The following is an 18,197-nucleotide window of genomic DNA, read 5'->3' on the forward strand; positions in this document are numbered from 1 at the left end:
CATTTTAATATTGATAAAAAAAAATTACTTTTAGCTGATGACGGGATGTTCTCTTATTTTGAAAAGTTTCTTGATCGGTTCGGTTTTTTAAAACATCACAGACAGTCAACAATTTCTGTTTTCACACAAAGAATTGCACTGCGCCAATGACTGACCTGTATCATTGATCATCAGCATTGAATTATTCCGTGATATATCTAACTTTGATGTTATATTTAGTATAAGTAAACTGTTCCGCCATCTACTTCCTAAACGTGCCCGGACATGTCTAACAAAATTTGACTTTTAAATGGAGCTCAACTCATCATCATCTCCGCAGAGGCAATGATTGGATGTTTCCTGCATGGAGCAGCTCACAACAGATACTCTGCAATGAAAACAGCTGATGCTTGGACATAATGACAGTGCTGGAGACTGAAACTGCTGCTTTTGCTGGAATGAGTGAAAACCTGTGGTTGGAGAAAGCCTGCTCTATCCTTATTCCTGCTTTACCATTATGGATCATTGAATATGCATGGACTAAACAGATGATGGAGGTCTTAGAAGGTGTTTCTTCTTACAATGTCTTTTTTTATTACCCATCTGCATGTTAAAAACATGTCATTTATCAAATGATGATATTGATAAGTGTATAATCTATTGAATCAACGTCTCTGTAGTGTAATTACACAGTTACTGCGTTTATTACTTTATTTTTATCATAAATTGATTACACAGTTGGTGCAAGTGCTACAAAAATAATAGATCTAACTGAATCAAGTTTAAAATGAATGAATGGGTAGGCTTGTCACGATCATGAATTTTGCTCTGACGATTAATTTACATAATTGTAATTTAACAATTTAAAATTGTTTTGTTCATGTCACTGGCAGTGTAAGTTCATACAGAATCAAAGATTACTTGAAATTGATTATAGAATATATATTTTTTAATTTATTATTATTTATTTTTATTATAGAAAAATATAATAAAGTGGGCTCATATGCTTTACCTTAACGCTGTTAACGCATTTCTTGAAGCGCTTAAATTTCTTTGATTTGGATGTCAGAATGTGATTGAAATTTAAACAACAATTATTGAGGTTATCTCAAATAATTGCGATTTGGTCGAATAATCACGATTCAATTCATCAATAATCGAGACATTCCTATGAATGGGAGATCTAATCAACTTTTACTTTTTTCAGTTCTAGGTCCTCCATTATGGCTAGAAGGTGACTGGCATCTTCTGACCCTTGAAGAGCCGTGCAGAATCCGTGTGGTGGCGGCAGAGGTCTGGAGGATTGTTCAAGCCCGAGACATCAAGCACTTTGAGAGAGTCGCTGAGTTTTTAGATGTTACATACACACTTGCACCACGACTAGTGACTCCCATCAAACACATGAAGATCATGTTTGGTCTGCAGACACTGGTGAGACTTTTTGATAACAAATATAAATCAACCCATTAGAATTAAAGGGATAGTTCACCCAAAAGTGATTATTTACTCACCCTTAGGTTGTTCCAAACCTGTATGAGTTTCTTCTGTTGAAGAAGATATTTTGAAGAATGTTGGTAACCGAAGGTTGACGTGCACCATTGACTTGCATAGTATTTTATTTTAGTTTTTTGCTACTATGGAAGTCGGTAGCTACTGTCAACTGTCTGGCTACCAGCATTCTTTAAAATATCATCTTTTTAGTTCAACAGAAGAAGGAAACTCATGTAACATCATAAAGGTGAGCATAATTTTGGGTGAACTGTGCCTTTAACTTGCTGTCATGTATATGTAGTTTTCAAATTGTATAAATATGAAGTTGTTTGCCTTTGCATAGCTGTATTACAATTCACAAGCTTTTCTGTTTTGTTTTAGGTTGTCATGTGGATGTTGTGGAATGACCAGAGTACTGCTAAAATCTCTGACAAGATTGAAAACTTTTTCCCTAACAGCCTGCCCGAGTATCACAAATGTGTAAGTATAATGTTCCTCCACCAGGGGCCACCACAAATACATAAAAAAACAAAGCGTGAAGTGTAATGTAAAAAAATGTCTTCAACATTTTGAAATAGATTTTAGGACTACTGGGCTTTTTAACACGTTCCTTTACTTTTTCTTAAATCATGCTTTTAGAGCCGCAGTAACATGGATCTGATGCAGAAAAACCAGAAGGATTTCAAGTCCTTTTCTCATTGTCTGGCAAGAGACAGGGACATGCGTGAGACTTACATTCGGGTTAGTGAAAATGGCCTGCTGTCTTAAAAAAACTTTATGATGTACTTTGAATGGCACATTACTTATATCAGCATTATATCAGCACATTAACAATTTTAGATCTTAAAATCAAATGTGACCATTCAACTTTGCAGGATTTATTGGAGGAGCAATACGGTGAACGCTATGCACAGAAACTGGAGGAGAGACTCTCACACTATTTGAGAGAGCTGGATAAAGTCCTACCTCAACCTACTCATATTGAACAGGTTAGTGTTTATGTACATTTGTATCTTAAGTCGCTGCTTCTACTATTGAGTTGTTTTTAAGACGGCATTGCTATTTTTTGTTCTTATTTCTTTGTGCTATTTAAAAAAAATAGTCACACTGTACATTTGTGTGTACATTGTCCTGACAGACTTACATTTGTTAATATATTGGCTAAATATCAAGTCAGGGTTCCTGTGGGTCCTTGAAATTAGTTTTGTAAAAAAGGCATAAAGTGTCTTAAAAATCTTAAATTGTATAACAAAATTGTAACTTTAAAGGGTTCTTAACTTTGGGAATGTAAAAACAGACTTTAAACTTTGGAATCAGCTGCTGGAAGTAGGAAAGCATAGATATTTCAAAATAAGAGTACCAATGCATTTGGGGCTTTTTTATAGTTAAAATTCCCACATTATGCATTTTTTTCTCAATATTATTGGTATTTTTAATATTAATTAAACCATTTTTTTTTAATTAATTTTTTTTGTATTAATTTAATATTAATTCAATGTAAACTCTTGTGGTTTCTCTTTGGGCTTAAGTGCTTATCACAGGAAGGAAAGACTAAGAACAATAATTGAACACTTAAAATATAGATTTGACTAGTATCAGCCCAATAGTCTGTTTATTGCCTTTCTTTAAATACATTATTATTGTATCTAATCTGTCCACATTTGCATATGAATGTGTCCAGGTATTGAAGCAGCCCCATCCGTATGGGAGGGGAGAGAAGATCCTGAAAGAATTACTTTCGAGGGATAGTGCGTCTCTAGCCACAGTTCTAAAGAGGCTCCTATATGGTGGTGAGAAATATGGTTTTGGCCTGGAAATTGTCATATCAGCTTTGAAAGTTTGAGTTTTTTTAATTTTCATTGGCATTTTCTCTATATTGCAGCTGTAACAACAAATCTGAGCCTTGATGACAGTATCACACCATCACTTTCAAACACTTGTGAGGAACCAAGGGACGATAAAGTTGTTAAACCATCTCATGATACCCTCCATGTAATTTTGAGGCCATCTCAGATCAGCTCAAAGGAGGAACGATTCTCACAAACCAGCACAAAAGATCTCTTTAGCTCCCAAGGCTTGTGGCAGAATAGAAACACAGAAATCATTTTACCTCAGGAGGAAATTTGTAGTGATGGAGAAATTGTTACGTCCACACAGTTGTCAGGTTCGGAAATACATCAGGTTGACTTTAGCCAATCTCTTCTGGTGAAGAAGGACCTGATTGGTAGGCACAGACAGGCGAAGACTCAATCTGAACCAGAACAGAAGGAAGGTGAGGCTGGTTTTCAAGAGCAGATGTGCACCAGACATGGCAAAAAAATGAAGAGCATCCTTCAGGAATGTTCTGAAGAGCTCGATGGAGAAGCTGTACAGGCAGAATGCACTCCCACATCAACTCAAAGCACTCCACCTCTTTTCCCATACACATCAGAACCTCAAGCATCTTTAAACCAGCACTCGTTGTCCTCAAACCCTGATTCATCCTCTACGAACATTTCAATGTCTTACATGCAGCAGGTCAGTCTTACACCAGTGTCAAAGAAACCATTTGTTCCTTCACCTTCAGTCCACCAACAGTCCTCATCATCACCTCAGTCCACAGCTTCAAAGCAACTTGGCACCCCAAGAATCAATGCAGGACAGATGTTAGCTACTGTTGTCTTCACCGAACCAAGCAGAACCAGTGAACACAATCTGAGACTGTCCTTAGAGAGTCAACGCTTCCTCATGCAGTCCAAGTGGCTTCAACCTCAAGTGTGCCTTAATAGACTGAGCAAGGAAGAGTGCGCCAGAGCCACAAGTTCATACAGTTTAGAAGGAGAACGTGCGGCTGAACACGATCAATACGTGTTATTTGATGTAAATGCACTCTATTCTGATTCATACTCTGAAGATTCAGACTCAACAGACTCTGATGACCCTGATTACATGCCTAAAGGAGACTAAAACAAAAAGAAAAAGTGCCAGTGAACGTGGTCTTCATCATGTTTTGCAGATGCATAGGTACTCAAATATCTGTTTTAGCAGGTTCTCAAAAATCAATTTTTAGCAGATTATGTTTGAATGTTTGAGAACTTGATCTAGGGTTGGAGAAATATGCAGCTTTTTTACCTTTTTTTTTATACCTAATTGGTTTACCTCATGAGTACTCGCTGTTCTCATACTATTGGTTTTTATTTTTATTTTTTATAAGGATTAATAATACTCTACGAGTATGAGAGTTCATCCTCTACGAACATTTCGATGTCTTACATGCAGCAGGTCAGTTTTTAACCAATGTCCTCAAAGAAACCAGTTGCTCCTTCATCTTCAGTCCACCAACAGTCCTCCTCATCACCCAAGAATCAATGCAGGACAGATTTGACCTGCTGTTGTCTTCACCGTACCAAGAAGAACCAGTGAACACAATCTAAAAACAATGTCCTAAGAGAGTCAAAGCTTCCTCATGCAGTCCAAGTGGCTTCAAACTCAAGTGTGCTTAATAGACTGAGTAAGGAAGAGTGCGCCAGAGCCACAAATTCATGACAGTTTAGAAGGAGAAAAAGATGCTTCATACTAAGGAGGATTCAGACTCAGCAGACTCTGATGACCTCATTGCCAGTGATAACATGTTTTTCAGATGCATAGGTACTCAAACATCGATTTTAGCAGGTTACGTCGGTTTGCGTCATGAAGGTCAAAGTGTTTGCCTTAAAGCTATTGATGGTCAATGCCAAAATATTTATATCCTGTTCACTCCTGTATGTTGTTGTTTTTTTGTTTTGTGATTAGTAATTTGCCCTGAAGGTCCTATGAAGTGAGTATCTAAAACCACATGGTTTTCAATGTGCTGTTGGTTTAGTGACGCATTTGGTGGGTCAGGGTTATCACTGGGTCTCTGGATGGTGTTTCGATAGTGAATAGATGTTGACATGGCTCTTTGATTGACTTGGAAGGGTTGTGTAAGGACAGACATTTTGGATTATTTAGTGAGTTAAGCGCACCTTTAATTCACTGCAAAAAAAAAAAATGCTTTTCTTATCTAGTTTTTTTGTCTTGTTTCCAGTCCAAATATCTAAAAATTCTTAAATCAACATGCATTTACTATACTAGTAAATATAAATATACTAGTATACATAAAAAATCTAAATTAAGTGAGTTTTTGCTTTAAACAAGCAAAATTATCTGCAAATGGGGTAAGGAATCCGTAGCCTTGTTTTAAGCAAAAAAATCTCTTAATTTATTTATTTTTCAGAAAACAATATATTACCTTATGCCATTTTACTTAGCTAGTAATTTTTTTGATATTTGGACTGGAATCAAGACAAAAATACTATGTAAAAAAAAAGAAGAGTATTTTTTGCAGTGTTTACCTAGAATGTCATGGGTTGCGTTGACCCTACTTTTAGTTTAGATAGCTCATCAGGGCAGATAAGTGTTTTAAGGTTTATCCTTAGACTCACTAATTCAGTGTTGTATGTGTACGTGTTGGTTTTTTAAATAGGTTGTCATGCCAAGTAAAAAAAAAAAACATGAAAGAGTTGTGGGTTTAAAGTTCAAGGTTATTGCAGTGTAAAACTGTCCATTCTAACGTTTGTTTACCTGCCTTGAGTGTAAACTTGATCTGCCTTAAATGTGTAAACTTCTTGCAAACTACTTTTCGTGTCATTATTGCATCAGATAGCGCAGTCAGACATGTTGTCTAATTTACCATTTGAGGTAGATAAAAAAAAAGCAACTAATACCTGTGTTTCGGGAAATTAATGTTTAAGCTTGAAAGTGTTAAGTGAATCATCTAAGTCACAGCTTTTTCTTATTTATTTTCTAACCGTATGACATTTTATTAAAGGGATAGTTCACCCAAAATTTTAATTTTGTTATTATTTACCTCATGTTCCAAACCCTTTTGACTTTGTTTACTTTATGTGAAACACAAAAAGAGAATATGATGTAACTCTTTCACTGAATTTGGTTTCATGGAGCTTTCCAAATTAACTGTGTTTTGAATGACTGGGTTTGATTGATCGAGCACAAACAAGTAAGTTGTTAGTAACAAGTTGTTTTATCTTTTAACTAGACGTCACATTAATAGAAAACAAGACATAACACCAATGTGCTAAATGTTTATTTGAGCATTTGCATGTTGGTGGGGGGATATAAAAAAAACTTTCACAAAGAAGTTTTATTTTTTTTCATATTGGATAGCTGGCAAAAGGCTTTGCACATAATAAGTTTAGCTGCAGAATGGTCTTATTTGCAGTGTTGGCACTAATAAAACCTATCCAGCCCCCCTAAAAATGTGGGCTTGACTTACTTATGTAAGACAAATGTGGCAACCAGCCCCTTTCATTCTCATTACAGCTGTAGAAAATACTCTTCAAATGATTCTTGATGATATGAGAGCATTATCGAGATTTTGAAAAATAATAGTCTTAAAACTAAACTGTTCTTTGTTTCTCACATTTGTAATTGATAGGCCTTTAGCTGAGTGCACCCTGGAAACAGGTGCGACAAATAAAATATAATATTATCTATATATTTTTTTATTATTATTACGTTAGGCAGTAATACACCTGAAAGAAAAAAGTCCACAAGCGCCATGTGCATTTCTCTAACTTTGTTTGCGCTCCTCGCGCGCTTACGCATCAGATCGCGTGCATGGATCATGTGCATCACCGCAGCTTATAGAAAGAGGAGGAGGTTAAACCCCAAAACTACAGAATTTTAGACGTATGATGTAACGGGGGAGTTTTGGACTGCCCTTAGTCTCCACCAATGAACATTTGGGCAAGGTTCAACACCCATTTTTGGGGTTCTGTATAAATTCGGTCCATGAATCAGTCTATGCACATATTTACCTATTTATCTCATTCCCAGCTATTGGAGCGTGATTTTTTTTTTGTAAATAATAAGCTGCTTAATAAGGTATTTATGTTACATTTTAAGTTATGGGGGCCTATATTGATTTTTAAAACTAAAGACCTATTCGTTTTTATTATTATAACTAATTTAGTGTTTAAAATACATTTAAAAAAATAGGCTCTTGTTATTATTTATTTTTTGCATAATTTTTTTTTTTTAAATAGAAATTTCAATAGGCCTATTAGACTACTTTTTGATATTTTAGATTTTTGTCACACCAGTGGTGAATATTAGACAAGAGGCTAATACAATTCTGCGGTCATATTAATAGATTTAGAATAGCATTTTGTCATATTAGCTGTAATTTATTTGCCTGGCATTTTTCATATTTCTGGTGTCTGCTTATTTCTGTATATCAAGTCAAGCTAAAATGTTTTAACCGAGCTCTATTTTTGTGGTTTCTGAAAACTATTTGTTAAAATTCACACTTATGTAAGTAAATAAATTAAGTAAAATAATAATAATTAAAATACAACATTTTGTTTTTGTCGTCAGTCCAAACCATACAGCCTAAACGTAAAACAAAAAATTTATGCGTAAGTATTCGTTAATGTTAGGCTACTCTTACAATGTTATATTTTTCATTCCTTAGACGTCATCTTTCTCAAAAGTGCATAGACCAAAAGAATGTCTTTAGTGGTAAAAATGAACGGAGACCTGAACGATGGCATCCACAGCAATGGAATAAAAGGAAACGGTGTGCATCACTTGAGCGTGCGGACTCATGTGAGTGTTAACCCAGCCAAACTGAAGAGCAACCGGCCGAGATGGAGCGTCAGACCCTCAGAGATGTCCAAGAGAACACTCAACCCCATCCGAGCCATAGTGGACGGGATGAAACTCACTCCCAACCCAGAGAAACCCATGATTGCTCTATCTATTGGTAAGTTATGAGTCAACTACAAATGCATCCAGTGTTTTAAAAAAATGGATGATTAGTTAGGCTATAGAGAAACTATTCAACTTAAAAATTGTTTGTAAGGTGTTCTTAGTTTGCATTTTATTTAGCCTGTAGCCTACTCGTATTATTTTACGTTTTGGATTTCATGACATGCTTAATGTTTGTTTTTGTTTTCTTGTCTCGTTTAACTTGTATCATTTGCATGACTCGTTTTGCAGAAAAATGAAATGTAAATGTATGTTTCGGACTTCCTCCAGGTGACCCTACTGTGTTTGGGAACTTGCCAACAGATGACACTGTTTTGCAGGCAATGAAGAAGGCCATTGACTCACACAAATTCAATGGCTATGCTCCTTCAGTTGGTAAGATTTACACTGTGTGTGTGTGTGTGTGTGTGTGTGTGTGTGTGTGTGTGTGTGTGTGTGTGTGTGTTAATTGCTGAATTTTGTATACAAAAATAAAATATTCCTTTAATGCTTTTCATTCTGAGAATCATTAACTCAAAAAGTGTCTTTTGCTTTGCGCTTCATCAAAAATAATTTCTCCATTTTGAATAACATTGACAGGTTACCAAAAGAGCAGAGACGCTGTTGCAAACTTCTATAGCTGTCCAGAAGCTCCGCTGGAAGGCAAAGTGCGTCACATGCATCATGATTATTTTATCATTTCGATTTATTTAGTTTATCAGTACATTTTATGTTTACATAGTTTTCATATAATGCTTTTGTAAATAGATGATGAGTAAAAATTCATGATTTTTTAATATATATGTATAAATCTGTAGGATGTGATCTTAGCCAGTGGATGTAGCCAGGCTATAGAGTTGGCCATCAGCGTGTTGTGTAACCCAGGGGACAATATCTTAATTCCATGTCCTGGATTCTCCCTCTATAAGACACTGGCAGTGTCTATGGGCATACAAGTGAAGCAATACAATCTTCTGGTGAGTAAATCACACAAAGTCCATCATCAGATGCACATGTAGTCTGAAAACATGAAACAAATTGTAAAAAAGTAACTGACTCTTTTAGAATGACATTTCTGTCATTGCAACATTAGGGGAAAAAATATGCACTTTCAGCTCACTGCAAAAAAAACCAACCTATTCTTACTTAGTATTATTGTCTTGTTTCCAGTCCAAATATCTAAAAATTATTGAATCAAGATGCAATAGATAGGTAAGTAAAATTGCAAAATATATTCTGTCTTGTCTTCTAAAAAATAAATAATAATAAGTGTTTGTGTTGTGCTTAAAACAAGCCAAATTGTAATAATTTGTAATATAAACGGAAACAAGATTATGTTTCTTACCCCACTGGCAGATAATTTAGCTTGTTTTAAGCTAAACCATTTTGCATTAAGATTTGTCTAAATGCATCTTGATTTAAGAAGTTGTAGATATTTGGACTGTAAACAAGACAAAAATACTTTTTGTACACGCATATGAGATGAGGGGGTGGCAGGGGGCATGCAATACTATTGGACGGTTTGTGGAGTGGATGGGGGAAAATGCTGTGTCATTCCTATATGGTGCACATCTGGGACCGATCATTGAAAACAATACGTCACACACACGCACATGAAAATAACACACTCAATAACTCAAATACCACTGTTGTTCTGTAGGCTTTTAATGTAGAGATTATAGATAAATGATTATAATGTTTACTTTAAAAATAAATTATAGATCCCATCCCAATTCAGGGAGGAATCCTTTTATTTGTATATATTAAGAAATTGGGATGCATTTTTGTTGAGTTGAATTTAGTGTTCTTTAGTGCTTATATAATCCCTTTTATCGAGTTTCTACATCACCTCTTGTCAATAGCGATGACTGTGTCGTGCCTATGATGAATTTCTTTCTAACGTCAGTTGATCTTTTGATCCTTTAGCCGGAGAAGTCCTGGAAGATTGATCTTCAGCACTTGGAGAGCCTGATTGATGATAAAACGGCCTGCATGATCGTCAACAACCCATCCAATCCGTGTGGCTCAGTGTTCTCCAAAGAGCACCAGCAAAAGATACTTTCCGGTGCATGCACTGATTTACTCTAATCAACTAATATATGAACAATGTGTATCTCAAAAAGAAACATTCCATGATATTAATCGGCTATTATTTTGTGTGGCCTACAGTGGCGTCAAGAAACTGCATCCCTATCCTTGCTGATGAGATCTACGGAGACATGGTGAGCTCACAATGAACACGGAAACGCCTGCATGATGATGCATTTTCTTTCTTAGAACTCTTTATTTTACAAGCTCTTTCAAGCATCTTTGATGAGGTACATACCTCAGGTCTTCTCACAGTGGTCTTTTATGGAGTTCACACTCTTAAGTTCACCTATGACCCCTGTTAAATGACTTGTACGAGTCTGGCTTACAGGACACTTTTCAACCATAGCAACTTTTAGTACACTCCTCTAATATGCACATAAACGTTATGCTGCACGAAAGCTACTTTATAGTGGATTTTGTTTTCTTCAGATTATTACCATGTTCTTCACGCTAAGAAAAAAAAATCAGGAATCAAAAAGGGTTCTTCTATGGCATTACATTATGGAATATTTTTAGTGTACTGCAACTGTAGTGAACATCCTCTTGTTGGGTGGGCGTGCGTTTTCCTGGCTCAGCTCAGCCTCGACCAGCAGTGGAAACCACATCAGCACTGGAAGGATTAGAGTTGTGTGTGTGGTGAATGGAAGCCTGACGGTATTTTGAGCTTTAGGTCATGAAGGACAGTGAAGGTAGAGCTGGGGTCAACAGGTCCACAACTCTGGACGGCAGTGGCCTATAGAGAATGTGGAGGACGGTGCCTTTTCAGCTTAGTATCGGAGTCATCACCTCAATGACTATGCATTTTTCATCGCATGTGTTTGTGGTTAAAGCATGTGTGAAGATGACATTAGAGGCGATTTGAGAAGGGGCCTCTTGTTTCATTGCAGGTTGCAATGCATGTTGACTGTCTAGATGTGTTGTTGAGTTGTCTGGTACAGTGCTGTGCACCCCTTGTGGCCTCGATGTCTGGACCCTGTTAAAAACCAACAGTACCAAAACATACTTCTACATTTGAGCTTGTGAAATAGGGCCAACACCACAAATTACAGTATCTTAGCCAATGGGAGATGGGGCGGATCCATCTCCCAGACATAAAGCCATAATCGTAATTAGAGCCAGGTGGACGACTGCAAACCGGCTACAAGAAAGGAATTCTCTCTCTCACTACCCTTGTAACTTTCTCAAAACCCTTTCTAAACGTCCATGTTCTGCATGGTAACAGCATGCAGAAGATTCTAGAAATCAACTAACAGTAATACCGGTAGTATGATAGCTTCTCTATTGTCTACTGCACAAAAAAGTAAAAAAATATAATGTGAAAGCAGGTAGCAGATATATATATATACATATACATATATATATATATACTGCCATTCAAATGTTTGGGATCGGTAAGAAGTATTTTATGAACGTTTCTTGAGCAGCATATTATGATTTCTGAAGGATCATGTGACATTGAAGACTGGAGTAATGATGCTTAAATTCAGCTTTGCATAACAGGAATAAATGACATTTTAAAATATATTAAAATAGAAAACAGTTTGTGTGTGTGTGTGTGTGTGTGTGTGTGTGTGTGTGTGTGTGTGTGTGTGTGTGTGTATAATTAATAGAAACTATGCATTTGAAATTGATGATAGGACAGTAACAACATTTACATTACAAAAAATATTGATAACAATATCAATATTATTAATATTATACAAAAATATTTTTAATATTTTTAAAATAGCACCAAATCCGCATATTAGAATGATTTCTGAAGGATCATAATATGACACCAAAGACTGGAGTACTGACACAATTTCACAATATTACAGTTTTTGCAGTATTTTTGATCAAATAAATGCAGCCTTAGTGAGCATAAGAGACTTATTTGAATATCATCTACTGTATCTTGCAAATTATAAAGATAATTTATTATTATATTATATTATCAATATGTTTTAAGAACAATATTGCTATTTACAATATTGTAATGTGTTTGCTGTCATTCTGCAGGTTTTCTCTGGCTGTGATTTTCAGTCTTTGGCACCTCTCAGCAGCGACGTGCCCATCCTATCCTGTGGAGGTCTGGCCAAGCGCTGGTTGGTCCCTGGCTGGAGGATGGGCTGGATCCTCATCCATGATCGTAGCAATATATTTGGAACCGGGGTAAGTATTAGCCTCTCACCTGTAACAGAGAATGAAATACAAAAAATACAAAAACCAATAATGCTTATATTCACTTTAGATTCGAGAGGGTCTTGTGAAACTAAGCCAACGCATTTTAGGACCCTGTACTGTGGTTCAGGGAGCATTAGAAAGCATTTTGAATGACACTCCACCAGAGTTCTACCTACGCACCATCAGTTTCCTCAAGGTAAGAGGAGTAGAGCTTCAGAGAGAAAAGCTATTCGGCATCTGACTCTGACAATAACACACTTTTTATGATTCTCTTCAGTCAAACTCTGAGATATGTTTCTCAGAGTTGTCAACTGTTCCCGGGCTGAATCCAGTGATGCCATCAGGAGCCATGTACATTATGGTGAGTGTAATTAAAGTGGTACAGAAATTTAAGTTAATTAACCTCCCTCCAGAGATCTGTTGAAGTCATGATGGAACAGAAGTAGCGAGATATATCTTCTTTATTGTGATGCACATCCTAGTGAAACAGATTATAAAACAAGATGCATCGGTTGTTGATTAAATGGAGGCATATCTGAACGCAAGAAAGGGACGGTTTAAGAAGACTAAGGGCATTATTTTAACAATCTAAGCATGGTCTAAAGCGCAGGGCGCAAGTTCACTTAGGGCGTGTCCGAATCCACTTTTGCTAGTTTAACGACGGGACAAATGGCCGGCGCGCCAGGCGAATGGTCTAAAAGGGTTGTCCCTATTCTCTTAATGAGTAATGGGTGTGTTTTGAGATTTACGTGTTAAACCAATCAGAGTCTCATCTCTCATTCCTTTTAAATGCCAGTTGCGCTAGTGCAATGGCAGATTCGCTATATTTACATGACGGAATTTGATAGTGGAAAGACCGAACGCGTCTCCAGAGCGCAAATGGAACTGCTCGTGCGCAAGGTAAAAGTGCCCAAGCAGACCATCTACGGGACAAGCCGGATTCCCCCATATCTTTATGTTCACAATAATAATATTTTACTTTGTAATCCTTTTATTTTAAATATTTGGCATGTTTGTGTGCTGCTGTGCGTCCCTGTGTGAGCAGAGTGTATGCGCGTTGTGGACCCGCACAATGAGCGCACATACTAACGCGCTGTAAATAACAAAAAATAAATATTGCGCCATTGACTTTAGACCAGGTTTCAGTTGGTCAATGGCGAAGTCTATTTCTGTTGCCTCCAAATAGCAACGTGTCAACAATGCGCCTGAACACACCTCGTTTTCAGACCAGCACGCCAATGGGCGCACAAATGGGCGCAAGTGCATTTGCTATTTAAACAACGTGGCACACGACGTGAAAATGATATCTGCGTCGGGCTGAAACTAGCAAAAAACACTTGCGTCACGCTTGACGCTGCATTGCGCTGGGTGTAAGATAGGGCCCTAAATGATTGGAAAAGTCCAGCAGGTCAAAACAAAGAAATGCATGCATGGATAAATCATTCACAATAAGATCAATAACACGCATTTAAAAAATAAAAACTGGGTGAATTTTTGTTTCATGCCGACTGTAAACTTTGTGCCCGAATCACGTCAGTGAGTTGAACTTATTGACGGGTCAGCAAGTTGAACTGGTTTTTCATTTAGACTGGTTTTGTGAACTGGATTGACAGATTCAGCCAAAAGATCAGACTCAAAATAATAATTAATTTTCTGCTACTTTTATGTATACTTCAATAGTGCTTTTTGAAACAACATAAATGTGAATAAATGATGTCAGAAATTTCATTTTTGGGTTAACTATCCCTTTAAATGGCCTGATAGACACTGATCATACTCGGCACATTTGCTCACCAGGATGTCCATATTAAGAAGTGAGCATGTTTGCAAAGAGTGCAAAGTTGCAAGTTAGCAAAGGTTACATTTATTTTATGCTGGCTCATTCTCAGGTGGGGATCGAGATTGAACACTTCCCAGAATTCCAGAATGATGTGGAGTTCACTGAACGGCTGGTCACTGAGCAATCTGTGTTTTGTTTGCCCGCTACGGTGAATTATTCATCTTCCTATTTTACCTTATTTCTTCATTCACTTTATTGTCTGACCAAAGCTTGGTTCCACCCTTTTTCTATATTTTAATTCTGACACCCATGTTGTTTCTCGCTGCAGGCATTTGAATATCCAAACTTCTTCCGAATTGTAGTAACAGTCCCAGAGGACATGATGATTGAGGCATGCATTCGGATCAGAGAATTCTGCTCACGTCACTACCGACCACGGAGCCAAGACAGTCACGAACTAGACCAGTGAAAGAGACAAAGAATGAAAGGTCAAAAGATAAGAAAGGTCAAAAGAAAAGCGGTGTCCATAAGTGCAAAATAAATGAAATTGTTAAAAGAGAGGACACACTTATGTGCATTACAATTGACAATTGAATATTTTTCTTTTCAGGAAACCCAAAGTTCTATGCAAGCAACATATTTATATTTTTTATATGTGCTAGTATTACATAGGGAAGGGGTGGGAGGATAGGTGGTTTGGGGGTTATTGTATAAATATTTTTCCACCGTTATAAAATATTGTAGTCTCTTTTCTTACACTGTAAAATACATTGTGGTTTGGGAAGGCTTGTGACCAAACCATAAAGTAATTTTGTGTGTAACTTGCATGATGTGAAGTATTTATCCTGTATGTGATGTTTTAGGAATAGAACATTTGTAGTGCATATGTTTAATTTGCATGCTCAACCACTCAGTCAAAATTACATATATGGCACACATGACATCTAATGTTCTTTAGATTTTTGTTTTCAATTGTTACACCTCAAAAATTATTTAAATAAAATTGTATCTCATGAGTTCTTTAAGGAGCAACATTTTTATTGGTGCAAATGTATTATTATTATTAAAGGTACACTGTGTAACTTTTGGCCATGTAGCAGTTAATAACAAAAGTGCATGCATTTTGCTTAAGAACATTGTTTGGTTGTGCTTCTGCTCTGCATGATTGTGCAGATGAATATGGTTATCCTATTGCTCATAAAACATTCACTACCAGGCTTAAGAGATATGACCAGTTTAGATCTTAAGTTGACTGAAGACATTACTGACTGTCTATTGCACTTCCTTAGCACAATTCCAGCACAGTGCTACAGCAACTGAAATTACCCTTCACAATAGATAGGCCAAAACCTTTACAATGAACTCTATTATAAAGCTACATGCCAATTTATCCATTCAATAAAATACCTTACTCACCTGTTAAGTAACAAAAATTCCATCTCCGTGTCACATTTACAACATTTTAAATCCCAGTTCTCAGGATCTCCAAAAAGCCAAGCCAATGTTCTTGTTTTATTACGAGCTCTATCGCATTCTCTTTGTCAACAGACTCTCCTCTGTTCACTTTTTTTTTTAAATGGGTGATTCTCTGGAGGGGAACGTGAACCTCTCCATGCGCATATGTAGACATCTGATTGGAATTAGATCTAAAATTATCCAGATCCGATTTGTGTCCCATGGTTTAATTTTCCTGAATATCTGCATTGGTTTTCTATGGCAATGATATTGCGTTGGGTAGGTACAAGCCAACAACAACCGCAAAATAGAGGGGTTTGGAATACAGATGTTGTATTATGGTGCGTTCAAGTCATCTCGTAAAGATCGTATTTATGAATTGAACGCCACCACAATAGCGGGATACCACAATACGTAGCTTTTTTGGGTTAAAAATAATCCCAAATAAATGTTTGAGCAAGTACATATCCAGGCAGTGTTCAAAACTATCTGCTTGCCTTAGCTCGATTCAAAACGGTAAGCTTGTAATTAGGGCCCAAGCCCTGAAAGGGCGCAGAGCCCTATTGTTCTTCTAAGGATTTTTTGTTATTAGGGCCCAGGCCTTGAAAATCCACAAAAACATTGAGTTCAAGTCCCGGGTCATGTTTTTTTTTTTTTTTTTTTTTTTCATACTTTTGGGATTTTGACGATGGTCATCGTTTTTTTTTTTTTTTTTTTTTTTTTCATACTTTCCTATCATGGTTAAACGGCAAAAGATATTCTTTAAACTGATGGCAGTTAAGCTCCATCCACAAAGAAATTGAGTTCAAGTCCCGGGTCATGTTTTTTTTTAGTTTTTTTAGTTTTTTCATACTTTTGGGATTTTGACGGCAGGTCCCGGGTAAACGTTTTTTTTTTTTTTTTTTTTTTTTCCATACTTTCCTGTCATGGTTAAAAGGCAAAATATATTCTTTAAACTGATGGCAGTTAAGCTCCATCCACATAAAAATTGAGTTCAAGTCCCGGATCATGTTTTTTTAGTTTTTTTTGTTTTTTCATACTTTTGGGATTTTGACGACAGGTCCCGGGGTCATCATTTTATTTATTTTTTTCATACTTTCCTATCATGGTTAAAAGGCAAAATATATTCTTTAAACTGATGGCAGTTAAGCTCCATCCACAAAAAAATTGAGTTCAAGTCCCGGGTCATGTTTTTTTTATTTCATACTTTTGGGATTTTGACGACAGGTCCCGGGTCATCGTTTTTTTTTTTTTTTCATACTTTCCTATCATGGTTAAAATGCAAAATATATTCTTTAAACTGATGGCAGTTAAGCTCCATCCACAAAAAAATTGAGTTCAAGTCCCAGGTCATGTTTTTTTTTTTTTTTTTTTTTCATACTTTTGGGATTTTGACGACAGGTCCCGGGTCATTGTTTTTTTTTATTTTTTATACCCTCCTATCATTGTTAAAAGGCAAAAGATATTCTTTAAACTGATGGCAGTTAAGCTCCATCCACAAAGAAATTGAGTTCAAGTCCCGGGTCATGTTTTTTTTTGTTTTTTTCTCTCATACTTTTGGGATTTTGACGACAGGTCCCGGGTCATCGTTTTTTTTTTTTCTTCATACTTTTGGGATTTTGATGGCAAGTCCCGGGTCATGTTTTTTTTTGTTTTTTTGTTTTTTCATACTTTTGGGATTTTGACGACAGGTCCCGGGTCATCGTTTTTTTTTTTTTTTCATACTTTCCTATCATTGTTAAAAGGCAAAAGATATTCTTTAAACTGATGGCAATTAAGCTCCATCCACAAAGAAATTGAGTTCAAGTCCCGGGTCATGTTTTTTTTTGTTTTTTTCTCTCATACTTTTGGGATTTTGACGACAGGTCCCGGGTCATCGTTTTTTTTTTTTTTTCATACTTTCCTATCATGGTTAAAAGGCAAAATATATTCTTTAAACTGATGGCAGTTAAGCTCCATCCACAAAAAAATTTAGTTCAAGTCCCGGGTCATGTTTTTTTTTTTTCATACTTTTGGGATTTTGACGACAGGTCCCGGGTCATCGTTTTTTTTTTTTTTTTCATACTTTCCTATCATGGTTAAAAGGCAAAAGATATTCTTTAAACTGATGGCAGTTAAGCTCCATCCACAAAGAAATTGAGTTCAAGTCCCGGGTCATGTTTTTTTTTTTTTATACTTTTGGGATTTTGACGACAGGTCCCATGTCATCGTTTTTTTTTTTTTTCATACTTTCCTATCATTGTTAAAAGGCAAAAGATATTCTTTAAACTGATGGCAGTTAAGCTCCATCCACAAAAAAATTGAGTTCAAGTCCCGGGTCATGTTTTTTTTTGTTTTTTTGTTTTTTCATACTTTTGGGATTTTGACGACAGGTCCCGGGTCATCGTTTTTTTTTTTTTTTTCCATACTTTCCTATCATTGTTAAAAGGCAAAAGATATTCTTTATACTGATGGCAGTTAAGCTCCATCC

General features: G+C 36.3%; 2 protein-coding genes across 2 annotated transcripts; both read left to right on the forward strand.

The window, feature by feature from the left end:
- The first annotated feature begins 97 nt into the window (after positions 1–97).
- On the forward strand, positions 98–6,105 carry LOC307002955 (uncharacterized protein). Its single transcript, XM_079620983.1, has 7 exons — positions 98–546; positions 1,187–1,410; positions 1,852–1,950; positions 2,110–2,211; positions 2,346–2,459; positions 3,152–3,260; positions 3,353–6,105. Exons 1-7 carry the CDS (start codon positions 399–401, stop codon positions 4,414–4,416), a joined length of 1,860 nt encoding a protein of 619 aa, XP_079477109.1. The 5' UTR covers positions 98–398; the 3' UTR covers positions 4,417–6,105.
- Positions 6,106–7,268: 1,163 nt separating this feature from the next.
- On the forward strand, positions 7,269–15,288 carry tat (tyrosine aminotransferase). Its single transcript, XM_079620161.1, has 12 exons — positions 7,269–7,374; positions 7,964–8,254; positions 8,530–8,634; positions 8,839–8,906; positions 9,057–9,215; positions 10,165–10,303; positions 10,408–10,460; positions 12,328–12,480; positions 12,560–12,688; positions 12,770–12,853; positions 14,382–14,480; positions 14,601–15,288. The coding sequence occupies exons 2-12, from the start codon at positions 7,999–8,001 to the stop codon at positions 14,739–14,741; spliced, it is 1,386 nt and encodes a 461-aa protein (XP_079476287.1). The 5' UTR covers positions 7,269–7,374; positions 7,964–7,998; the 3' UTR covers positions 14,742–15,288.
- Positions 15,289–18,197: the final 2,909 nt, after the last annotated feature.

Source organism: Phoxinus phoxinus (genome assembly GCF_949152265.1).
Source record: "Phoxinus phoxinus genome assembly, chromosome: 8".
In the NCBI taxonomy this organism is placed as follows: Eukaryota; Metazoa; Chordata; class Actinopteri; order Cypriniformes; family Leuciscidae; genus Phoxinus; species Phoxinus phoxinus.